The sequence below is a fragment of the Anthonomus grandis genome, chromosome 2 (genome assembly GCF_022605725.1).
Source record: "Anthonomus grandis grandis chromosome 2, icAntGran1.3, whole genome shotgun sequence".
In the NCBI taxonomy this organism is placed as follows: Eukaryota; Metazoa; Arthropoda; class Insecta; order Coleoptera; family Curculionidae; genus Anthonomus; species Anthonomus grandis.
Window position 1 is genome coordinate 26,891,921 of NC_065547.1, and position 27,286 is coordinate 26,919,206.

General features: G+C 33.0%; 2 protein-coding genes across 6 annotated transcripts in view; one reads left to right on the plus strand and one right to left on the minus strand.

Annotated features, from left to right (window-relative positions):
- The window catches only part of LOC126747854 (proteasomal ubiquitin receptor ADRM1 homolog), a 421,821-nt gene that overhangs the window by 62,904 nt on the left and 331,631 nt on the right, over positions 1-27,286 (plus strand). The window contains exon 10 of one of the 5 annotated variants that reach the window (XM_050456787.1): positions 6,636-6,651. The exons of the other annotated variants lie outside the window; for them this stretch is intronic. The gene's annotated coding sequence lies outside the window, so the exon portion shown is untranslated. Of the gene's footprint in view, positions 1-6,635; positions 6,652-27,286 lie in introns of those variants that run through there. 5 annotated transcript variants of the gene reach the window in all.
- Positions 4,712-27,286, minus strand: part of LOC126747804 (DDB1- and CUL4-associated factor 5) — a 36,018-nt gene continuing 13,443 nt past the window's right edge. Inside the window, exons 4-9 of the mRNA XM_050456677.1 lie at positions 20,422-20,696; positions 20,116-20,351; positions 13,714-14,156; positions 13,526-13,655; positions 13,201-13,471; positions 4,712-5,581 (exon numbers count right to left, since the gene is read on the minus strand). Coding sequence (XP_050312634.1) covers positions 5,154-5,581; positions 13,201-13,471; positions 13,526-13,655; positions 13,714-14,156; positions 20,116-20,351; positions 20,422-20,696 — 1,783 coding nt within the window. The 3' untranslated portion in view covers positions 4,712-5,153. The remainder of the gene's footprint in view (positions 5,582-13,200; positions 13,472-13,525; positions 13,656-13,713; positions 14,157-20,115; positions 20,352-20,421; positions 20,697-27,286) is intronic.

Below are 27,286 nucleotides of genomic sequence, written 5' to 3' on the forward strand. Positions count from 1 at the left end.
CAATCAAAAACCTTCCAGTCTGTTCCCAGAATTTGCACGGTACCAAATTCCTCAAATATTTCATGGTACTTCTCTGGAATAATAATGGTCTCCTCCTTGCGTACCCTCTGCCTACCCTCCTCGGTCAGGTGGTATGTATGAGTGGCCCGTCACTGGGAATATTAACTCTACGGATTGAATGTGATCTGGAGCACCTTGAAACCAAACCGATACCATGGTGATCATTGTTAGGTACTTATTTTGTCCTCCGCATCCATCGGAACAAAGTCTCAGATCTGTTATGTCTGTTAAGTCTAGTTTTTGAAGTCTATCAAAGACCGCGGAACTGATCTCGTTTGAACATTTCGACTTGTCAGTTTCTTTCCAGGCATAAGAGAATACATTCTGTTTTGTTATTTGCTAATGGGATGAGCCAACTACTACAGTAAAATCATATAAATAAAATTGGCGTTTATAATAGGCTTGTTGGTCGGGTATCTTCGGTAGCGCTAAATTTTTTTCACAATCGTACGACATTGTTAATAACCCTGGACGCTCTTCTTGCAGCAATTGGAAAAATGCTTTAGATTTTAATTTATGGAGCCTACTCTGCGCAATAAGGTTCTGTTTTTCATGTTGGTCTTTCGTATTTGAAATTTCGGATTTATACTCCAAGCAGCGTGAGCAGACGTCTGTTTGAGGCGCTTTAAATCCCAAATTAAATTTGGAATTAAATAGGGATCTAAAAAAAGATTCTTTCACCCGGTGGTCTTCAAAACTTGAATTATAAAGATTCCACATTTTTTTAATGCTCAAGTTGCTAGCCAGGTACTGCCTTTCACTTCTGCCTCGACAATAGTGACTTTCTATAACAGAGAAAGACTTAATAAAGTTTATGATAATTTCTTTTTTTTTATTTTTGTCTTTGACTCTATCAACACCTCGGGATTCTAAAGGCATTTGTCCTGTTTTAAAAAATCGACTTAATACACCATTGACTCTATTATGTCCTAGATTTAGGGCCCGCAAAAAGGTATTTTTACAAACAGGTACACATTCTTTGTAAAGTTTTTAGGTATAAAATAGTGGAAAGACGCGTTTCGGGCTCTTAAATAGGGTTGCCAGATTTTAAAAATTGAAAAGCGGGAGGTGATTAAAGTACCTTTGAGGAGAAAATAAATAGAGTCGCAGCAGTGCAATTTTTTTAAGGCGACGCTCCTTACTTATGCCACATTTTAACATAAAAAACATGAAAATGTAGTAATAAAACATAACTTTATAAAACTTCAAATAAAAGTAATTTATCTTGAAACTATTTAACAAATTTTGACCAATTTTTCGAAGACAAACAAAACGACTAAGAAGAAACAATCAAAACGTAGAAAATATTTTTAAAACCTTAAACTAAACAAAAAAAGTATATAATATAAAAAAACACATTAAACAAAATCGTCTTTTTAAAAAGTGGGACACCTAAAAACTAATAACATTTATGTTTTTAATGTATATCAAAAATAAAATACCACAAAAATGTATTAATATTGTTGGTTAGATTTAACCTTTTTTATGATATTTGCACCATCTTTTTTAACTTTGACTATTAATTCTGCTTCTCAGGTTTGTCCAGTTTGTTTCTCCATGTTAAATCCATTAAATTAAAAATTCTTTCGCTCATAGCATTTGAATGCGGAAAGGAGAAAACTAACGAGCATATTTTTGAAAAATTAAGGCAGTATTTCTTTTGAAGTAGGCTACCCATTGCTGATCTGCAGTTAGCAAGTCAAAATTTGTCGAAAAGGTTTCTATGAAATTTAAAAAAAATTATTTATATTTGGCTTGGTTTGCAAAGCCGTTGCACTAAGTAATTTAAACTTATATCATCATCAGAGTTATACCTACAAATTTACAATTTAAATATATTTTCAACATATATCTACTTTAGTTGATAAAAAATATTTACCATTTCTCCAAGCAGTTTATAATTGTCCCCAAAAATGCAACTGCTTCTCGTTTAAACATGGCAACAACTTTCGTGTTACTATCGTACTTTTTTAATACATAGAGTATTCATAAAATTGCTGTTCCTTTCTTAATTTTAATGAGCCTCTAAAATCTCATACGTAGGTTGGCCGCCAAAAAATGAAAATCCCGAACCAAACGACGCGTGCGCTGTTTTTTTTAGTTTGTAGTATACTACAACCCAACCAAATCCAAGTGGTCGATGAGATGCGCAGACGAAAGGGTCAGTGTGCAACAGGAACAAAAAACCATAAACTTAATACAAAATTGTAAATTTAGCTCAATTGGGTTTAGGCCTGAAATGATATAGTGGTAGTCGGAATCCGTCATGACCTTTTACATTAAAGAGTTTATCTATTTCATAATGTTATCATAATGTATTATATTATATAATTGTGGCTTTAACATAGATTCATCATATGCATATTTTCTAAGCAGTAACCAGACTTGCATTTACTCTTTCTTACTTTTCTTACATGACAAAGTCGATGCAGTTTATGGTGGTATGGGGTGCTATCGATTACAACGACAGCTCTTGGTTTTAAATTTAAAATGAGATTCTCCATGACCTTTTTTTTATAGTAGTTTAATGTCATGATGATAGTCGCCATTTGCGGTATTTGATTTTATATTTACACATGTGTTAAGAGGAATTGGAGTTTCAATTTTACAATTTTGACAGATTAATAATTTAATTTTTTATTTTACTTTTAAAAGACATTTTAAAATGAATAAGTCGAAAATGCACAAAAAACACCTGACCCTATTATTTAATTGATCTCGATTATACCACTCCGATATAATACTGCGATGTAAACTAACAGTCCTCTATGACCTTAATCAAAGGGTTTTTGCCACTGCGATCCCAATTTACTCGGCCACTTGGATATAGTTAAGTAGTAACTGCACCTACTTGTGACAATTGTGAAATTAATCTTGTATTGTTTTTTTGTGAGAAGCAAAGAAAGATTTATGGAAAGTTGCAATATCAGCATTTGTTAATAAGGAGCACTTGTATGAAGGTGTATTGTGAGAACATAAAGTAAATCTTGGCGAAGCAGTAGCTGAATATCTATGAAACAAAAAACGTAAGCTTAGCAACGAATATCATACACATTTAAAAAAAAACATACCTCTTTTCGGTAGCAGCATGTCTTTTCCAGTTTTTACAGTGTCTCAAGACTTTCCGTGCTTCCCAGTAAAGCATGTTCTTTCCTCAGGAGCGCTCATTATAAGTTTTCTTTATAAAAATAATTAATATGTGAACCATTAATTAACACTTAAATACTACTAATTTCAAATCACACTAAATACGTAGGTACTACTTCAATCAAATTTTTAGAACAACTGACTGCAAAAAAAGAAATGTAAGCAGTATTAAACCGTCAAAATGGATTTAACTTCTTTTGACACGGTTGGGATATATCTGAATTTGCAGTGCAATGGATTTACCTTTGTTTGAATATCATTTAGCTTAAAATATATCTGGTTTTGAAATTTAGTAGGAGCTTAAACAGCATTTTTAAGCTTGATATGACCGAGTTTCAAACTTTTTAAATATTGCATAGTATGCATAGTAGATAACTTTAATAGTATTATAGGTTTGCGCCAAAATGAAAAAAGTGGATTTATCCGCTTTTGCATCTAGAGGACTCAATTGTCCCACTTAAAATAAAAAAGTTAGTGTCAGTTAGAAGTAACAAAAATAACAGAATATGTCCAAAGATGCTTTTATGACTACTCTATCTATATACCAAATTTCATTTGTTAATCTTGAAAAGTAAAAAAGTTATTAATCGTTCCCTTTTTCCTATGTCACCCGGTATCGATGTTAAGTTCTTACTTGTGACTTGAATATGCTAAATAATTAATAAATGATTAGCTATAGTATATAGTATTATTATTATAGTATATAGTATTATTAGCTATAGTATATAGTAACTGATTGTAAGTAAAGTAGTGAATAAAAGTTTAGTGTGTAAATCCCTGTATTTTTAGTTTTCTAGAAATTGTATACTTGCTTGCATTGACTGTCAGTATTGTCCTAAAATTATTGGTCTCTTTAGGCAAAAACAATGAAGAGAAATCTAAATATTTCGAAACTGTTCCATCGAGCTTTAAAAAGGCGCGCTTCGTGACATTTCATTCAGTTTTAATTATTTAGTCAGTTTTTTACCTTGGAAACAATTAAACGACAGTCAAGGGGAGTTAGATTAGTGTTTTTTGACGTTGCCAATAAAAGTGTGTTCCTGAATTTCGTTACAATATATTTAAAAAATTCATGTAATGATTTTCTTGATTTTTGTTTTATATTAAAGCTAATGAGTTTTTTTAATAAAAAAAGCTACTTACAAGTTTCCTTTTTTTTCTTTCGTTTTAGAGCTATTGATCAGTTTTTTAAGGTATTTAAGAAATTTCGATAATGTCAAAAACCTTAAATATAATAGAGACAATTTTATTGACCTTACGTTGACGCTGAGTTTCTTTTAATTCGAGCTTTTATAAATGTTTGTTTTTTCTTCCCAATTTTTCCAGAAATATTTGGAATTTTTCTTATTTTTGAACGACTGTTTAATAACCACCAAATTAAGAAATTTTGTCATAATTATCGATTTCATATTTTATATAAAATATAGTTTATATAAAGATATTGGGATCACATTACATTTCGGACACCCTGTACGAGTTGTTCTTTCGTAATAAATCACACAAGTAAACAAATTATCTTTAATTTTAAATAAATCAATTAGGTATAAATTAAATACTAAAGGTAAGACCCTAGTTTTGCCACCATAATGTTTCAAATAAATTCCAGAATGACAAATTACATTTTTCAGAAAATCACAATGATAAACACAAGCATCAAGCAACTGGTTACAAAACCTACCTCATTTATAAAGAAATAACAAATTCAAGATACTGCAAACAGTTGCTTATTGCTAAAACACATACAAATATTCATTGAATTGCAAAAATCAAAACTGTTTTAAAAAAACTCAATATATTGCACAAGTTAAAAAAGTCGCAACAGGGTCCGCTCTCTCTATTTCTCTTTTTTTCACTCACTGTCAACATCAAATATGTACACTACACTAACAACGTGTTTCAGTCAATTTAAATGAAGTTTGTTTCCACTAATCCCAGCACACGTCAAATCAGTTCGAATCTGAATCCGCGTACGTGCGTCTTCGTAAGTTCACGCGAGCTTTGCGCACTCGTTTCCTAAACTCCTCTCTGCGCTCGTCCTCTTCGCTGCTTTGACCTCCGTCCTCCTCTTCTTCTCCCTCCTCCTCTTCCTGCGTCCTATTAAACCTAACGTACTTATTCATAAATCTGCTGGATTTCGTGCTACTGGGGCCTGTGCCGCACCCGCTGTCCGAGTAGCTTAGACTGCGTTTTTTATTGGGGGGCGGAGTGCCGTGGTCAAACTCGTTTTCGGAATCGGTCGACGTGGTGCAGCTCACGTGGCCATTTTGGGACCCTTCGTCTTCGTCCGAGTCACTGCAGGAAGCGGGGCGCGATTTTAGGAAGTATTCACGTTTTAGGGCTCTTCGTTTTTTAGGCAGGACAGCGGTGGTCGTCCCTAAATAGGTTAGAAATTTAAATATTAATAACAAAAATATATAGAGTGACTTGAAAAAATACTGACAAACTTTAAGGGACGATTAAACATATGTCCGCAAATAAATCGTTCAGCTTCTAGTGCAAAAAACCAATTTGCTATTAGAGAAAAATATTTATTCTCTATACCGAAATATCTCAACTCTCTTAATATAATATCTCAACATAAAAATTGACACATGGAAAAGGGAGTTCTACTGAGTCAGATATTCGTATCAAACTCTACCGTAGACACACAACGCACCGATTTTGCCAAAAAAGGCTTCTTCGATGCCAGATACAGACTTCTGTCACAGAGATCTTCGAAATCACGAGAGATCATCGAAAAATTTCTCAAAGCCTTAAACACTGACAAGGCCACCGATCCTGATGAAATACCTCCAATAGTATTAAAAAAGCGTGCGGTCGTGCTGAGACCATCGTTGTGCAAACATTTTTGTATACAGAAGAGGCATCTTTTCTGGAGATTGAAAACTTATGCGGACTCAAGAATCCCAAAAAGGAAAAAGGCAGTGCTTGTCAATTACTGTCGGTTCAAAAGTCGTTTTCAAAACCCCAGGTATACTGGCGAAGAGTATGTCACGCATGTTGAATAGAGGCGATCGGAAAATATGGTGAATCCAGACCAATCCACCCAACCAGATGACATCAGCCAACACGAAGTGCCATAGATGTCGCCAGTTTGTCAATTCGCTTGTTTGTTGTCATATCTTGGCATGATCATGGAGCGGGTATTGCTGCAGCAGTTCTCAATAACTTGAGGTTCTCTTTAAAAGGAAAAGGCGATATATACAACCCGCCCAAGATAAGGAAGGTCAGTACAGGCAGCTCCGTAACTATGAGAGATAAACAGTTAGTTAAATGGGAAGAATTCAGCGGCTTTGGGTGCTCAATATTATGCCGGTATGCCGCTTTGAAATCTAAAAAACTCCGAATAGTTCCAGAGAAATCCAAAGACGGATTTTTGGAAAAAAATCATCAGCATCTTCTAGAGCGCCTAGAGTTTTTCCCTGCGTTTAGTATTTTTTTGCTGAGTTTATTACAAAAGATATTTGAAAATAAATGACACTTTCTCATAGCCACTTTTTTCCCTCTTTAAGATACCGTTATTACATTTAAGATCCGACCTTTCGTTTTGGGGTCACCACCATCAACTTTTTTTTCTCAAATACGGATGTGGTTTTTCGATATTAAATATTAAAAGCGCTTTTAATTACGAATTCAACGGTATATCACAAGTTGCAGTTCAATCATGTTTTAGCCCTTTTGTAAACATTATTGAATATTTTCGATGCCCTAGAAGAAAGTAGGCTATGGAAACAAAATGGTAGTCATAAAGATGTGTCAGGTTTGAAATTAATTTATGAATTATTTCACTGTTCAGTTTACAAATCTCATTTTATTTTATAGAAATGTTTTCGAATGAAGAAAAATTTGATATGGTAGCTTGTTACATTTTACGATATCGAAATTGTTAGAAGGCGGAGCAAATGTATTTGAATAAATATTCGGCAGCCAAATGAAGAACCAAAACCAAACCAAATGAAGGTTTTCACTAAGTTAGAGCGCATTTTGAAAGAATACGGTGCGTTTAAAAAATCTGTGCATTACCGTCAAAAACCAAGTGACAAACGTATTATTAGCTGTTACCGAAATTCGTGGTATTTTAACACGGGAACTTGAAAATAACGTAGGCGTCAACAAATCCACGACATTCGTCAAATGGGACTTGGACCCCGTGATGCATAGAGGCATCGAACATTTTGCGAGTGGTGCAGAAGAAAATGTCAAGCTAATGAAAAATTTTCCTAACCAGATCTTGGTAGAGAGCATGGTAACGAATAATGGTATTTTCCTTAGAATATTGAAAGGCTAGAATTAGCATTGCCATGGAACTATGGGCAGTTTGTTTGTTTGCAACATCTCTGATGCAATGATGCCAAAAGCTTATGAAGAAATGAAAAAAAAAACACTTTCATAATATCATAAGAATTAGTTACTTATTTTGACAGGCACAAAACAATACTACTGGTCCTCTTTAATAAAATATGATAAGATACTCTGTAAAGAAGTCAATATTCAAAGTTAAAGGAATCCAGATAACGGTCCTATATTAGAGAAAAAAGCAACAACATCGCAACGCCGCATGATCGCATTGTTGATTCCACCGACACAAGGAATCTTTACCAGTGACGTCGTCAACAAATATTTTCCATGATAAATATTTATTAATAATAGATCAGGCTTTAAATTATTAAAAATATTACTGTTTGTGAACTCTTTATACGTTTTTTAATGTACTTCATTAGAGTAACGGTACCTATCTAATAAAAAGTATTTTTATGGAAATTAAATATTTTATAAATATTATAGATAGAAGTTTTTATTATTCTACGTCTATGATGGCAGTATCATGATGTTACGACAGTTTCCATATTTACTTATGAAAAGATCGGGTTAAACCAACTTTTTTCTATGGTGCGGCACACACGGTACAAGTTTTTATCATCGTAACAGTTCACAAAAACACTCAAATGAGACCTTTTTCCTTTTTCAACCAAAAACTAAAGAAAAAACAGAACTTCACAAATGCCGAACGTAAATACAAAGCCGTTTGACAAGATGACATCAGTTGTTGCTTGCGGTGTTGCCATTCCAAATTTTTTAAAAGTAGTTTTAGGAATAAAAATCTTGAATTTTTTTTTCTGCTTTGAAGATGTTATTTTTGCGCTTAGATTAAGATATATGTATCTATTTCTACTTTTTATTTTTAATCATAATCTAACATTACTATTATAAATTAACATTATTATATGCATTGATATATAGCTGAAAATTTCCTCTTTTGAAAATGTGTGTAAATTTGACAACAGAGAATCGATAAACATGTTTGTAAACAAAACACCCCCCTTGCCCCTGAGCACATGTGGAACTCAAACAAAGTTGTTGTTTACTAATTCTAGTCTTTCAATGTTCTAAGCCTAAGGTATTTTCAATAGAAGAAATCACCATTACTGGACCATAGAAAATCCTCTTTGATGAAAGAACTAGGATACCAAGTGCATTTTGGATTCAATATGTGGGAATATTATTGTATTGTAGGAAGAAAAATTTTAGGCCTTTTAATTTACCAGCATAATTTGAATTCTGAGCGTTATCTTGAATTACTGCAAAACGATTTAGAGAATGCTTTAGATAATTTGCCTCTAGCAGAAATTCGTAACCATTGGTTGTAACAAGATGGAGTAGCTGCTCATAATGCCAAAGTAGTTAGGGAATATCTATCAACTAGATTTCCAAGAAGACATATTAGCATATATTCTAGAACGAATTCCCATGGCCAGCACGTTCCCCCGATATTACTCTCTTAGATTTCTTCCTTTGGGGGGTATGTTGAAAATTACGTTTACGAAAACAATTTTGAAACTGAAGAACTTCGAAGATTGATGTTCGAGGCTTTTAAACATATAACACCAATGATACTCTTTTAATGTGTTGGAATAATGATATGATATGTATCTTGAATAAAATCTTTTAAACAACTACTACCAACGTAGAATCTTTTATTTTGTACTTTTTATTGGTTATTTATTGTTATTGTTGTTGAATTGATTTATTTGCATAAAATTAGTTGTACTGAGATTGATTTTTTCAGTAATATTGAAAAACCACGGACCTGGTTTTATTTGAAACAAAAAAAGTTGATGATGGTGACCCGAAGACGAAACGTCGGATCTAAAATTTAATAACGGCATCTTCAGGAGAGAAAAAAGTAGCTATGAGAAAGAGTAATTTATTTTCAAGTCTTTTGTAATAAACTCAGTAGAGAAAAACTCAGGCGCTATAGAAGATGCCTTTAGAGAATTGAGAAGTCACCCTATGATTATTCTGAAAGAATCCAAAAGCTATGCCGGCTGTGTATTAAAGAAAATCGGTTACAATTGGAGCAATGTTTATAATTTTATATATGTAGTAGCAATATTTCCTTAATAGTTATTGTTAATTTATTTAATGTTTTATTCTAAGTTACAAGTTTCCGTCCTTTTTACGTAGCATTAGATATGTTTAATACAAATCGGTGTAATTACGATTATAATCACCTAATTTTTATAAATTTTATTATTAATGGCCTACTAATATCAAAATTTGTATTTAAATTTCTAAAATTGTTATTTATTTGCAAAAAAGTGCAGAGTGTTCCATTTAAGAAAACTATATTTAATTCTTTTTCTCAAAAATAAAAAACCTTAAAAACAAAATGAATGCCGGAATAAAATTCTACGGAAAAAAATCCAATCAAAACCATTTGTTACGTTTTTAATATGTTATACAGTAACAAAAATACAAGGAGTGTTCGAAAATCTAAAATTTTTAAAAAGACCCTGTAGATTAAAAACTCTGACAGCTGTCAAAATGTTGACAACGGCATATTAATTTTCACAAAAAAAGTAGCACTGTCGCGAAAACCGCAAGTTTCTATCTTCACGCATAAGCGAGATACCCCAGAAAACGCATGAAAATGGGACACCCTGTAGAGGATGGTCCAATTTAGACGTTTTCTTATGGGAAGTCACGTCCCTGTTGGAGATAAAAAAATTTTGACCCCCAATCTCCGGGCTCGAATTTTAAAAGGAGTTTGCTGAAACAATTTTGCTATGGCAAACAGTTTGGCTGCTAGGGGGGGCGTTTCTGAAATTTGGTTATATTCGTTTTTAGCCTATGGCTGCTGATAGCCTATGGATGCTGATAAGCTGGCTCGAGAGTAAAAATAAAGGGTAATTTAAGTAATTAATTAAATGAGCAGTTTGGTGAGCAGTGGATAACAAATCAAGGTCCAATACATTGGCCTCCTAGATCCCCTGACTTGACACCGTTAGGTTTTTACCTTTGAACAATAAAGGACTTGGTATACCATCGACCAATTACTTCAAGAGAAATATTAGAAGAAGCTTTGCATAATGTATTTGCAACAATAAGAAATAAGAAACGCTGTTAGTAATGTAGAAAAACGTTGCCGATGGTGCATTGATCAGGAAGGAGCTCATTTTAAACACTTATTATAAATAATAGAGTTGCAGCTTTAGCTAAAACATCGTTAAAAAAATAAAATATAATTTTTTGTTTGTTAGTTCTTATTCTATTTTTGGTATAGTAATATTTACATATGATTATTTTTTAATAAAACGGGAGCTGTTGTTTAATTTACTGTTAATTTTCAAAAGCGCTTACTAAAGTTCTCCTTCATAAATTAAAAAAAAAATTATAACATCCTTTTTTAATGTTTGAGACAATGTCTTAAATAACTGCACTTGTTATTAATATCGATATTGACATCGCAGGCCGTTAAATTCTCATTATATTCGATAAACCATTTAATCATATCGAATTTTTCGAAAATTTGTTACATTTTTGGATTTTAGCATCGAAATCTAAATACAAAGGTAAGCATAGATTATAAAAACAAGTTCGTTTACGTCAATATTTAACATCACTTATAGCAGGTTATTACCCGCCTACTCTGCCTTTTACGCGTTAAAATTGCAGGTCATTTGTGTGTGTTTATAATATTTAAGAAATCTACTTATATAGCGTAATTTTTTGAATTTAGATTGATATGATGATGGTGTTATATATTTTTGAAAAGGGAATTTTAAGGGCTACAAGAAAATGTAAAAAAAATTATATGGATTTCATTTATTTTTTTTTAGATAAAACACCCTGTATAAATATAAATGTCAGAAGCATATTAAGCACTAAAAAGTGCTGTAAGAAAGTCTTTACAGAAATCATTTATCATTAAAAACATGAGCCATAGGCAAAAAACGAATATGACCAACGTTCAGATACGCCCTCTAGCAGCCAAACTGTTTGCCATAGCAAAAGTTCATTTGTTTAAATAAACTAGGTTTCAAATTCGAGCCGAGAGAATGGATGTCAACATTTTTTTATCTCTGACAGAGACTTGACTGCCCATAAGAAAACGTCTAAATTCACCTACCCTTTACATACAGTTTATTTACACTAAAAACTCATCTGTGATACTTTAAACACGTGTACGAACTTAGCAACTGTTCAGTTAATACAAAAATTCAGTGATGGCATGTATCAAGATTCGACAGTACAGAATCTAAAAAAACTATTTTTTTTTTCTCTGATAAATTGGCTTTCCAATCTAAGTGTTTTAGCCAAGATTGAATTTCACCTATACCGGGTGGTCGTGCGAAATTCCATGTAAATTTTAAAGGGGTCAATTATTGGCTTCCCTGTACATTTTACAGAAAAAATGTAAGATAACTTTTTAAAGAGACCAATCTTGCACCCCTTAGTGCAAAGTTTCAAAACATTTTAATAAGCGAATCTTGAATTATTCAATTGAATCATTGAATATTCCACCAGCAAACAATTTGTTATAAGGCTTTGTTAAATCTGACGTACAGCCGAATACAAGAAATGTTTTTTTTTTCGTTTTATCAATCTCACAACCATACATTCAAAGTAAGACACGTTAACATTACTTTTTTATCTGTTTTCCGCATAATGCCACTTAATTATGGCTATTTTTTCGTCGATTGAATAATTCATACTTGTTTTCAAATATCGACTGTCACTGATTTATTGACACTTTTCCTCACGTCAGTGACAATATTCATTTTACTGGGGCCCTTTAGGCTTACCTGAGCCGAAAATTTGGTAACTTTGCAATTACATTTAATTGAATAATTCAAGATTCGCTTATTAAAATTTTTTGAAACTTTGCACGAGGGTTTGCCAGATTGGTCTCTCTCAAAAAGTTATTTTACATTTTTTCTGTAAAATGTACGGGGAAGCCAATAATTGACCCCCTTAAAATTTACATGGGATTTCCTATGTTCCGCTCGGCGACGCACCACCCGGTATACGGACACATACCAACGACCATGCCATAGCTGGGATTCGAACCCAAACCACCCACCACGCTGCCGGGGCCGGCTACTACTCAAATTAATATTAATGGAAATTTTAGCTCCGTCAAAATAAAAAAAAATTTTTTTTGCTTATAAACAATACGAAAAAAAGCCAGGAAATCAAATTTGCTCGAAACTGAATAAGGATATTAGATTATAATTTCGGTTTTCATGAAAAGTGTGTGTACCAATTTTGACCAAGAATATTTAATTAAAAATCCCGTATTTGTCATATCCCGTATTGGTCATATCCCCTTGATATGACCAAGAAATGCCTTTAGTTGCTTTAAAGCCATGTACCAAATTTCATAAAAATATCTCAAGTAATAAAAAAGTTCTCGAAGTTGAACACGAAGCGTTTCTCGATATACTCGTATATTTATAAATAAAATTAAGAGTTATTCTAAACACAGCATTCACTGTAAAAGTTTGGATACTCAAATTCGGTGTATCCTATATAGACCAATTTTCTATTTTGCATGTATTGGATATCCTTGTAGTTTAATCCTGATTTAAATCTTTTCTCTTGTAACGTACTTTAAAGAACAATTTTTTTCTCTCGGAGAGGAGACTTTCTTACTGTGTGAAAAAATTGATATATTGTCAGGAAAAATTAGATTGAGAATATGAAACTTACCTCTGCTAGTAGATGCACCATTATTAAATTCCTGTTCACTATTCCTCACAACCCCATTTGAGCTACTACTTAAAACTTCTCTGCTAGGCGCTGCTATCACCTCTCTACTGGCATTAGGAACTTCTAAATTATTTATAACATTCTCGTGGGTCCCGTTCAGTGGTGTAGGAAGGATATTCACTAAATTACCATTTTCATTATCGGATGAATCGCTGTCCAGTCCATTTCTGACCAAACTTACGGCTTCGTCTTCTGAATCTTGATCTATAACCTTTAAAAAATGCGTTTAACATGGTAATTAAATAAAAATGACCCAGTAAACTACCCTGTAAACTGTTGGTCTTGAGCTAGTAGTGGTTATTCCGGTACTAGTACTGGGCACATCCAGCAGCATGGCTATCCCAGCATTTTCGCATGCTTGAATCAAGCATTGCCTTGTGCGGTAACGTAAAGACCTGTAATAAGGCACTTGTCACTAATCATTCTTCCTACATTCTCTCAAAATCGTATTACCTTGTGTTCCTCTCGCCAAAGTATTTGCTCCTTCTCGTCTCATGATTTCTTTTATGCCTTTTACCGTTAAATCTCTCCTTAGACCGTTTCAGTGCCTTTTTCTCCTTTTTGCGTCTCTTTTCTTTCTGTAAAGACTTGTGTACCGAGCTAGGAGCTTTTTTATAAGCCATGCGGGCTAATCTCAGTCTTTTCTTCGATATTAGCTGAGCTATTTTATTGTATTTGTTTTTTCTCGGCTCTTCGACCGATTTGCTACGACTCCTGAATATACGATGTAGCAGTTTGGAATAATCGTGTTCTAAATCCGAGTCGCTGTCGGTGGTGGTTAGGATTTCGTCCGAACTGGCCCAGCCTTCGATTTCTCTTTGAATTAGGGAGTCGAAAAATGCCATCATTCTCGAGTCTTCTAAGGTCGATTGGTCGCTGTAGTCGTGTGAAATTCGCTAAAAATAGAAAAATGTATTCTATTTGGATTTATAAGTATTAATCGTCGTACCAGGTGACATAGTAAAAATCGAATTCTTAAATGATTTTGGTACTTTTCAAGTGAAATTTGGTATTTCAATAGAATGATTACTCTTCTTTATTTAATTCGAAATTAGTTAAATCCAGGAAATTTTCAGAACATCATATTTATGAATTAATTACTCTTTCTAATCTTTAAACTCCGATATTACCAGTAACTACTTAAATGATGACTGATAAAATCTATATGATTAACATTAAAACATTGTTTGCAGATGAATCCTAAGAAGTGTGTAACAATGTTGTTTACTAAAAAACCTCAAGACAATATCTTTTGTATAACCTTATAATAAAAATTAATGAGACTGTTCTTTTCCGGACACATGTAGGAATCTTGGTTTGTATATGACTTATGAACTAGAGTCTTGAAAGCTTGGACGGTTTATGGAATACTAAATACTACAAACCATCTACTTTGATGTTGAATCGAATATAGACATTGGCGACATTGCATTTGCATAAATAGTTATATAGGACTACTAAACTTTTTTTTGTGAAATTGTCAAGTGTAAACGTAAACAACAAAAGTGAAAAATGGATTCTGAGACGAAGCTGTTGTGTTAAATCTGTGGACAGCAAAAGACGCAGATTGCCTGGTTTCTATGCATATGAAAGTTATTTTTATCCACATTCATTGAAGCCCAATTCAAGTAGGAGTCTTACCTTCGGTTAATCCCAGGCTTAACGCAACGTAAGTTAGAATGGTTTTAGTAACAAGTGACCCCACCAGAGGTGTAAGCTTCAATTTAATTTAATGATAAACTGCTTGGGTTAAACTAAGCTGTTTAATTAATAATTTGGCATAGTACAAAAATATTTAAAAAAATATTATTCTTAAGCAGTTAGATTGTGTCTCTGACACCACTGTTGTGTATATTTGAGATCAATAAAATAATATCTTCTTATTTATTTAAGTCTATGTAATAGGACATTCCATTTAACTTTTTTTTCAGATCACGATTATAAAGAATTGACCACTTTTGATCACTACGGAGCAGAATTCATCTTGTCTCTATATAGACATTTTGACAGCCTCAATGTCAAAACTTACTCAAAATGCGACGCCAAACTGGAGAGAAAAGGCAATTTCAGCAGTTTCAATGTATGAGCAATCTTAGATCCTATACAAATCTATAAATTAAATTTTCAAAGGCAAATAGAAAAATAGTAGGTCCTATAAATTTTACTTTTTGCCTCTTTATTACTAATTTGGTGGTAGGTATTTAATTTATAATTTTTACTCAGGAACACAAATGAATTGAATAGGCGATAATTTCTTGATGATTTTATAAAAAAATTATTGCCTTTGTACATTTAATGTAACCTTTTGCCCCACCTTTTATATATTCTATTTTGCAAACTTTGCTCTTCATACAACAAGGTTCCTCATTAAATTAAGTTGTAAGTTTATACATTATCAAATTTGCGACAAGATACGGTGACGTAATTCATCTATTAACTCTGCCGAGTTTTATAAATTTAGCTTTTTAAGTGAATCCATAAAAAAAATCTAAGGAGGTCAAGTCAGGTGATCCTGCGGGCCACTCTATTGATCCTCTTCGGCCGAGCCATGCCATTAATCAGCATACGTCCGATTTCGCTATTCTCAAACAGCAAGCGCATAATGAGGAGGCACACTTTCTTGTTGAAATCTTAAGTTTTTGGCAATTTAATAATTATTATTATCTAACATTTCTATCTATACAGGATCAATTGCGTCTTCTAATAATTGTAGATACAATTCTCCATTAAGATTTCCTTGGATAAAAAAAGACCAAACAATGGCCATAAATTCCAACCCAGACGTTTAATTTCTCATGATGTTAAGTAGGAACCTCATGGACTAGATGTGGATTTTCGACACACCAGTATTGACTATTGTAACGTATAACAGCTCTGTTTAATGTTAAACATGAAATTTGCTTTATTTATTATTTGCTTGATCAAAATCTCGCAAAATTCGAAACGCCTGTAAAAATCATCTTCGCTCGATGAATACAAGATAACTTTGTAAGGGCGAAATTTATGTATCTTTAAAATTCTGCGAATGATTGTACAAGCTATGCCACACACTAAAGGTAATTGCCTGGTTAATCTAGGGTTCAAATTGATATGACAATAGTAATGTTCATAGGTTCGATCCCAACTATGCAAGGATTTCAAGCAATTAGTTTTCGGTTTGCAACTGATACTGTCTTCCTAAACTTTGCCAACAGCTCAATCATGTATTTTCGTTCAATATGTGTATCTGAATTCATTTGATTAATATCTGTGATGCAACATTAGCACATCTACCATTTTCGTAATACAGTTCAATCAGCGATTCTTCGAAATACTACATTGAAATAAATAAACTAAATGTGAATACTCGGAATAACGAAGAAAAAATTGTAAACACAAATAGCATTCCAATAAATAACATCAGAAAAGAAAACTAGTACCTAGTATTACTTTTGTCTTCAAATGATAAAGTTAGAATTTACATTTTTATGTTGGATATGTTGAAAAGAATATTGATGACCATTAAATTGAGGTATCACATGAAGTTTAATATCCCATATCCATTAAAGGGATGAAGTTCACCTCTGCGTGAGATTAGTAACGAAATTAAATAAAGCACAAAAAGCTTCTCCAATATAAAAATTAACAAGTTTGGACTTTTTTCAACAAGTAATAAATCGTTATTAAAGAGCCATCGTTTTTTATTATTCTATCTTCCTATTTTCTCAAAAATGGCTGCATACAATTACAAAAAAAATGCATTGATAGACTAATTTGATGCCTAATCCTTTTTAAGATTTTAGGGTTGGAGCTCATCCCCGCGAGGGGGTTGAAATTGCAAAGCTCATGATATGCACAAAATCTCTTAAAATCAAAATCGACCGATCCGATCGATTTTTTTTAACAAGCGGTATTTGAAATATCAGCCTTGTTTCGATTTGATTGGCCCACCCTGTATATAAATTTAACTACACATACCCAACGTAACAGTCAAATAATATTTTTTTGTCAATGACACTTAATGCGGACAGAGCGTGAAAGGAGAGAGGCGGAGTAAACATAAATAGGCATCATGAAAACCTAAATAATGTTCACTGAATTTGGAGTAAGTTTTTTTAAAGTTTTTATTAAATGTCATAACAGGATAAATCAAATGAGTCGATCTTTAAAGAATTTAATACGTAAACAATGTTGTATGTAAAGTATCTTTTAAAAAAGTTCCGTTCGATGGCGAGGGACTGTAAGAGAGCTTGTATTTAGAAGATCCGTTCGTGTACCATCGTGCCGAAAAAAAACTGGGACATTAAAATTTAGGTAGGGAATTGTCTCCTAGTCTATTATAGTAAATGGAATTCCTTGGGTATCGTATGCATATTTACGCATTATGAATTAATAATTAGTAATAATTACACATTTAAATAATAATATTGATACAAAACATTTTTATTTTTCGATATTTATTTTTATTTGGAACACATTTTATAAATAAACCAAAACTAATATCTTTTTTGATAATATGGAATAAAAAATTATTAATACTTAGTAAGCGCACCGTCGTCATCAATTACAGCTTGCAAACCTCGTAGCATACTTAAAATTAAGTTTCTGGTATATTCTTCGGTTATTTGGTCCCATGCGTCATCTATCTTTAGGCGTAATTCATTCTGATTTCTAGGCCTAAAGTTATCTTTATACATATATTTTGCCATTTTGCCCCAAACGTTTCCAATTGGGTTGATATCAGCGCTTTTCGAGGGCCACGGTAAAACTTGAATTCGTCTTTCCTCTAGATAGTTTTGAACTATACGGGCTCTATGTATAGGAGCATTATCATGTTGGAAGATAAAATCTTGCCCATAGACTATACCAACTGATGGCATCATAACATTGTTCAGGATATTGCAATATCCTAAGGCATTAAGCCTTCCCTGCACTATTTGACAAACGCCTGGTCCTCTAAAACTAATCCAGGCCCAAACGTTTATACTAAAATGTCCACTTTGATTAGTCTTATATGTATATCTTTCATCACATCCGGTAAACGCGGATTTTGCCATTACTGCACGATTGAAAGTTTGAAAATATTACCGTTTCCCATATGTTGTTTTGGTGTGCATATTGAAGGGCAAATTCTAATCTCTGTTTGTTTGCTTCAGTCAAAAATATTTTATTTGTTGCACAGCAACTTTTAATTTCCGAATTTTTTATCCTACTACGAGCTGTATTAGTAGAACCAGGAAAATGCGTGTCTTCTTTCGCCTTTATTGCTGTTTCAAACGGTTTGTTTCTTAGAAAGCCAACTAACTCTCTATCTTGAATGTCGTTTAAAATTTTTGATCGATCAGAACCTGGATTTCTTACAGTAGTCCAATTTTCTGTAATTTTGCCTTAGCTAAGGAAACGGTATTTTAACTAATGCACAATTCTTCTGCGATTCTTCTTATAGGAACTCCATCCATCAGACGAGTGTATATTATCGCTTTTTGTTGAGGATAGTACAACACTTCTAAATAAACATTTTTTTTTAGCTAGGCGATTCAACTTGTATAACTGTGTGGCACATACAAGGAATATGTGCCTTCCTTCTATTCGCCAAGTTAAGCCAGCCTGCATCCGTAACTATATGAGAAATTCGATTTCCTTTCCGGATACCAAATATTAAACGTAAGCAGGAATTTTCCATCTTTTGTATACCTTTAGATTCATTTTGATTTAATCAGCTACTATCAAGGATGATTGAATTGCGATAAAATAAGGCAATCGCAAAGCTCCAGTTTTACTGTTGATCTAAGTGATATATCTGACTATAAATGAGCCTTAATGTGCCATATTATGCCCTTTTTAATTTCGAAGTGACATGATCAGGGAAGCGAAGGTCAGAGTCTACAAGTAATCCTAGTGACTTTGGTGAGCCAAAAAGAAATTCTAGATGAAACTCGTGAAAACATCGATGATGGGCCAAATATGCCTTAGTAAAATGTCGCTTATAAATGAGATACAAGGTGTTAAAATGTAAATTTCGAATCAGTTTTTTTCTATAGCTCAAGTTGTTTTTAAAATATCGATATAAAAGCTGGAGATCGGGGAGTTTTATGAGGATAATGATTTTATTTTATTTATTGACATAAAGTGTAGAGATCGCTAATTAGTCCATGCTATTTCATGCCATAACTTTCTTACTAGTACAGTTTTATTATTTTTTATTGCAGTAATGATGATTTCTAAGACAGAAAGGTGTACTAGATTTATTTCGGTTAAACAACCTGTCTTCGAAATATTTGCATTAAAACGTTCTGTTGCACATACATACCAAATTTCATTTGTTTATCTTGGAAAATAAAAAGTTATAGTGTTCCTTTTTTCATGTTTCACCCCGTATAATCGCAACACGATCGTGTCAAAAATTAATAAAAAAACTAGATCAAATTCCTTTTGGACAAAATTTTTCAAATTTAAGATATTTAAACGACATTTTCGACTATAAATTTAAAAAAGACATTTTATACTGTTTGGAGCAAATACAGGGATGCTTATTATGAGGCAACAAAACTTAAATAAAAAAAATTTACCCCTCCACAGACTTCGGCAATTCGATTAAAACAAGTGGTTCAATAAAAACACTTCACTTTATGAAAGAAACAACATATTTGAAGTTTTTTTTTGTTTAAAAAAAAAACGTGTTTTTACGAGTGCTGGAACTTTTTGTGCAGTAAACGGTACCTAATTAGAAAGAAAAGGTTTTGTGATTTGCCTTTTACGTGCCATGCATCGGCAATTTTCGTGAACCATACAGAACGAGCAATAATGCACTTTTCCTAACGAGGTCACACCAATGAAAAGTCTTATTTTCATAGCAATGAAAAATAAAAAACTTACCTCTCCAGTGGTCCCAACCAAATCCAAATATTCCCTGTGCGTATAAACTATCCTCGCTGGATCCGAATATTCTTTCAACAAAGATCCCGTCCATGTTCCTATAGGAATCGTGCTCCACAGTTTGATCATTTTTTCAACACCAGATGAAGCGATCAAATTATTGTGTTTATTGTACCTCACTTGATTTACTATTGATCGATGACCTTTTAGAACCACATGTGATGCTCCCCACTCGTCTAAAAACTCAATATTATAAATTATCCTTAAATACGCAACTTGTACAACATCAAATAACAAAAAATACACCTTCATCCTCGGGTATCTTCCACATATAAAGGTTAAAATCATCTGAGCCACTCAAGATATACTCGTCATTTTCGCCAGCAAACGAGCAAGTTTTCATGGTGCAGCTGTTATAGTACTGCGGATGATAAAACTGGCATATGGACTGTTCACATTCAGTATTATAAAGTACTGGGGGTAAACGCCTTCTAATTCCTAGTACCCGTTTGCCTTTGGAGTCGAAGCATGCGCTTATCCCAGGAGTTTTTCCAAATATTGAGTCGTAATGTAACAGTTCTCTGTAAAAGATGAATTGTAGAAGAAATCATCTATGAAATACATGTGGTTTTAATAATGTTAACTGTATCAATCTGTAGACATTGTGAGGATAATCACAATGTCCACAATCAACTACAGCAATTCTGTACCATAAAAACAATTTATGTAAAAAAGATTTATAAATTAATTGTTGTTTTGTAGCATAATTATATTGATGGAATAGTAAATATCTTAAACTAAATAAAGATTCCTCCTATATCCGGACTATAAGCCAACCATAGGTATACAAGTTAATAATAATACACAATCACAAAACATAAACAAGAGATTCTAAAATACAATTCTTTTTAACTATGTACGAAAGACTGCAAAAAATGAATCTCACAAAAAATCCAAATTGGTGTGACTATCAAGGGTACCCCTAGGTCACACAATAAAATTTCTACAGTACCAAAAAAAAAAAATATTAAAATTGGCATATAAATAAATTTCACCATTTAAATTGGCATATGATTGATATCATTTTTAGTAATGTTATCAATCCCAAGATCACTGAAATTACAGGAAACGACCCGGATTTAGTTGAAGACCAGCTAGTCTTTGAACAAGATTTTCTAGATACTACTTTTCTTGGTCGATCGATTGAAAGGAGAGGCCCAATAGACTTGCCGGCACGATCCCTGATTTAACACCGTTGGACTTCTTCCTGCCACCCGCGCGGCGCCTTTGAGTCAGTCGCCTCTAAGTCTCGTCTCCGTCCAGTGGCAAGGTGGAAGACACGCCCGCAGCTAATAAAATTTCAACTTGATTGTTTTCTCTTAAATTGCAGAAATTGAAGGCGGTTGAGTGAGACTGGAACCAGCCGTTCATTATGAAAACCTTAAAAATGTAAGTAAGGTCTCTCCTTCTAGTGCAGAGTGCTACAAGTGATTGGGATAGAAGAATCCTACCAGAGGAATTCAAAGCTCGATTGTATCATTGCATGGAAGTAAACGGCGAACATTTCGAACAATTTATAAAATAAATTATCCTTGTATAAAACATGACTAATTACAGTTAGTATTATTAAAAAATCCCGAAAAAATCTTGTTTTTATCTCAACCCGAGCAATACTCCAGCAAAAAACTGCGTCTTTTCAAATTAAAACAATTTTTTAAAATGAGACCTTCTAATAGTACTTATTTTGCGATCATCTTTTTCAAACTCTACAACCAGCTTATTTGGGGCTGACAATTTTAGTTGAGACACCCCCATACTTTATAAAAGTAAAATTCTGACTTATCTTTATTAAGGAATCTGTTTGCTTAATGCATAGAAAGTATAGCTCAGTAATTTTTTATCCAGACAAAACATATAATAGGTTCACACATGATTACTCTCCTAATTCTTCTTCACTCGTCAGTCTGTGATTTATGACAGCAAAAAACTGTTCAAAAAATTTAAAGCTAATTTTGAAAAAATGCTAATTCACTATGGATTTTATCATGTGGAAGAATATTCGGAAGACCAATTTTAAGGTAAGCTATTATTACCTTATTGAGATTTTCTCTTGGGGTTGCTGGTAATGTATGCAATTATGCATATATTATTTTACTAATTTTGAGTTAATTTACAGATACAGATCGTGTTTTCGTTCGTTACTTATAGGAAACACCGCCCCGGCCGGCCCGAGGACGGGATTAGTAAACATCTGACTTTCGTGGGAGCTGCGTCGTTTGGCGACAAAATGTCCCAAAATATTACGCGAAAATCCAGGCATTTTTAAAATATTTATTCTAATGCGGGTTTTACAGACCTGACAATGTGTAAAACCCGCATAGAATTGTAATCTTAAAATGTTTAATATTCTGTGTTTTGCATAACGAAAATTAAAGCGTTATTCTAATAAAAAATAAAATATCAACTCTGATAAAAATATAATAAAAAATCAGAAATAAAACTCTAATAAACAAACTTAACAACATATCATTTTTTAAATAAAAGGCTCAAATCGCCTTATTTCGCTAAACAAAAACTTAACCTATCGTAAAAGCTATTTCGCACCTCCAAAAGAGTTTCAGGTAAAATGGAATTGGCACCTTCGACAATTTTATTTCGCAACTCCTCTAAATTTGTTGGCCTACTAAATTCATGCTTGTAAATGGTCTGCTTAAGGTAACCCAGATAAAAGTCATTTGGAGACAAATCTGGAGATCTAGGAGCCCATTTAATATCGCCAGTCCCACTAATAAGGCGTTTAGAAAAAGTATTTGTTAAAAATTCTTTTACCCTAGCCGCGTTATGAGCAGGACAGCCATCTTGCTGAAATAAACCGATCCCAGGTCTACATCAGGTAGGATTTGAATGGCAGGAAGAACTTGGTTTTGCAGCAACTCAAGGTACTTTTGGGCGTTTAAAGTGGCATCAATAAAAAATGGCCCTATAACATTGTCGCCCAAAATACCTACCCAAACATTCAATTTCTGAGGATACTGGGTACGAAACTGAAAACTTCTGTGCTCGTTTTCCTGAGACCAATAACGAACAATGGAAGGATTGCGTTTGCCATGTAATGGAAAAGAAGATTCATCAGAAAACAACATATTTTTTAAAAAATATTCGTTTTCATTTGCCTTTTCCATCATGGTTTCACAAAATTCCATTCTTCAGGAAACTGGTTTTGACACCACTGGTCTTCAGGAAATATTTCCTGAGTTTTTGAATACTTGAAACATTTGTACCCATATTTTTTTCAGATACAAGCAACAGTTTTATTGCTCATTCCCAGTTCCTCTCCAACACTTCTAGTGGATGTATTTTTTACAATCTTGAAGACAAAAAGATGTCTCAAAATTTGTAACCACATTTAAAACCGTTGTTATACAAGGAATCGGTCTATTCTCAAATGTCACTGAAAACAAATATCTACATTGTACTGCCGAATTGCCTCGATAAAACCATTTAATTAGTTGAACTCTTTCGGAAGGGGTATAAACAGCCATAGTGAAAAAAACACGAAAATAACGCTCAAAAATTATTAATGCAACGTACAGTAACACAGCAAAGTGAGGTCTGCTGACTCCCGGTTCAAAAAATAAAAACGAAAAATTCCGCCGCCTGCAACCCGCAACCAAGCGGTGTTGCCATTATTTTGGCTAATACGTAGCTCACGATAACACGATCTGTATGGTTTCCTATGATACTTGTGTCAAATTTAAATTGTCCGTAAGTGAACACGTAACAGTTGACACATCCTTTCTTATTCAAATTCAAATATATTTATTGTCTAATCTAATCCTAATCACTAAGACAATAAATCAAAATATAAGTAATAACGATTCAAATATCATGAAAAATAATAATAATCATATATAAAAATATAACTAATAGGTAATCATAAAATATGTTCAAGAAGAAAAAATATATATAAGAGGCATATTAACTAAATAAGTTTACGATATTATTTGACAATAATTTTTGAAAATGACGAAAAGACATATTAAAGAAATCGACATCAAGACTCAAATGGATCAAGTTAAACCAAGAGAATGCTCTGTATAAAGGCTCTTTCTTTGCTAAATTTGTGCTATGTTAAAAAAAAAGTAAAAAATGCTTTGTTTTCTATTATTAATGTAAGGCACAACAAAGTGTAGAGCTGCTAGCAATTCCGGGCACAATACGACCATTACACAATTCGTAGCCGATCGAGAGTTCTAGCCGTGACAGTGGTTTCGAGGCGTCAAAATTGAAGCCGAGATTTAGTGGCGCACGCCGTACAGTGGAACGACTAAGTGGAGATACCGCGAGACCTAATATTTTACATTTTACAAGATAATATATTTTTTTTATTATTACGTATTTTTAGGTATATGATAAATGTTTTAAATATTTTTTATTATTTATTTTATTGGAAAAATATACATAAACGGTGTTTCAAATTCGTCTACCCTCAAAATACGAAAATGGATAATTTACCCCAAAGTTGCACATTATTTACTTGTAAAAGAATATGCCATATGAAAAAATATATATATTATATTTTATGTGGTTTTGAAGATTATCGAAAAAAAAACAAATTTTCAAAAACTTATTCTTGACACTTTTGTGGGTTATCTTGGTTGCTATGGGAAAGTTTTTGCATTGCTGTATTACTTTTTCGTAAAAATGTTAATGCCGAAAACAAAATTAGGTAGGTACCTACGCAAAATTTTTGTTGCTTATTTAAAAAATCGAAAATTTGAATGATTCCGAAGATAATCAAAAAAACAAAAAAAAAATTTAAAATCCATTTTAATTTTTTCTGAGCTTAAACAGGAATGCAGCAAGAGGTAGGCATTATTCTAAATAAAATTAAGATTGTAAAATGTAAGTTAAAAATAAAATTGTTAATTTACCCACCTAATTTAAATACCGAATCTTTATTCTTTTTAAAACTCAAAGCGAGTATCAAAATAGTTTGGTAGTTTAAAATTTTAAATGCGTAATCTTACTATAAACTACAATAATAACTGCAGTAAAATATTATTTCGAATCAGCGCAAAATATGTGCCCCAGCGCGGAATTTTTGCCATCGCGATGCGGTCGTCGCCTCGCATGATTTCGGCTTCTGTTGTGAGGTATCGATGGAAGCGGGGATAAGTGTCCAGGCTAGAACTATCGATCGGCTACGCACAATTTGAACAGAAAAAGCACAAATCTGCACAAATGGTTTCCTGGTGAAGGGAAAGCATATTGAATCTAATGAGTAACAAGGGCTGATTGTATCCTTGTTCGGGATAAATTCCATCAGTTTTAAAAGCGATATGTTTCAGAAATTTACGTTGAACAGATTCAAGTCTAACAATGTGAACAGTATAGTTTGAATACCAGAGTGGAGCCGCATAAAGTAATCGCGATTTTATTAGCGAATTAAATAAGATGATTCTACTTGATATACTAGTGAAGTCTGATGTAGCTCTTATAATAAAACCAAGAGATTTAAAAGATGACTTTATGATATTATCGATATGATTGCAAAAATTAAGCTTCTTGTCAATAGTGACACTCAAATCACGAACATAATCACACTTAGAAAGAATTGTACCATTTAATGTATAGTCGAAGCTAATTTCATTTTTTAGCAAAGAAATGGACATTTTTTTACACTTTTCAATATTAAGAGGAAGCTTTTAATCTTGCACCAGTTGTAGATTGAATTAATAGCATTTTGGAGAAGCAAACAGTCATCCCAATTAGTTACAATGCGAAATATCTTAAGGGCGTCACAAAACAGAAGACTATTGCTTAAAATGTTAACAGATATGTCACTGATAAAAATGGAAAACAAAAAAGGAGCAAGACTGCTACTCTGAGGAGCACCACTATATGCTTTATAACATCTGACCTAAACCCATTATACTCTACAAACTGGTGCCTATCCGCCAGATAGAAAGCAAAAAATTGTACAAGATTAGAATGAAAACCAAGCTTGATAAGTTTCTGAGCAAGAAATCCATGGTCCATCTTACCAAAGGCTTTGGCGAAGTCCGTGTAAATTACGTCAAGTTGACATTTATTATTTATAGCCTCATATGCAGTCTGAAGAAATGATGTTAGGTTAGTTACTATAGATCTGGATTGAAAGAAACCATGCTGGATTGGTAAAATTAACTCTTTTACTTGGTGAAAGAGACTATCATATAGGCAAATTTCAAAGACCTTAGAGAAGTTTGATAGTATGGAAATTGGACGATAGTTTTCCACCACAATTTTTTCTCCCGATTTAAAGATGGGACAAATTTTGGCAAATTTCCAATCTTTAGGAAAGGTGCTTGTTTAAAGAGATAAGTTAAAGATAGTACAGAGAGGCTTGACAAATGCAGAGGCACAATCACGCAACAGATAGGATGGCACAACATCAAAACGAGAAGTTTCTTTGTTTTTAAGTTTTTTAAGAGCATTTAGCACATCTGCATGATTCAGTTTTGAAACTGTTATATTTTAAGAAAAGACATCATCATTAAATAAACTAGGGGAAGATACAGATTGATTAAAAACATTATTGATTAAAAATGTCGGCAAATGCATTGACTATGTCATCAGGGTTAGTTAAACTGATATTGTTAAAACTCACTGACCCAGGAATTCTAGACGTTCTTCGCCTTTCCTGTATAAATTTCCAACATTTTTTCGGGTCTTTTTTAATATATTTGTCAGTATTGACTATATAATCTTTATGATGCATGTGGATTGTGGAGCCCTATATGATATATTGAATGGCATATTTGCCGCACACATTCCCCTTAAGCAGCAATGTAAAAGAAGATTTCCAAATTATTATTCTCGAGAATTGATTAAGAACATTTATAGGAAAGAAAAGGCTTTTAAGGACTTTAAAATGTACAATTCTCCATTCTTTTAAAATAAATTCCATTCTCTTAGACGCCTTATCAAACTACAAATACGCAATGAATGAATATAAGTTGTATATATCAAACACCGAAAAGAATATTTGTTTGGACCCATCTAGCTTTTGGAATTTTATTGGTTCTAAGAAGGCTGGCACCAGAATTCCTGGTATGATGAGGCTACCCGATGACGTGGTAATTAAGACCCACAATACATAGTTGATGCTTTTGCACTGTTCTTTGGT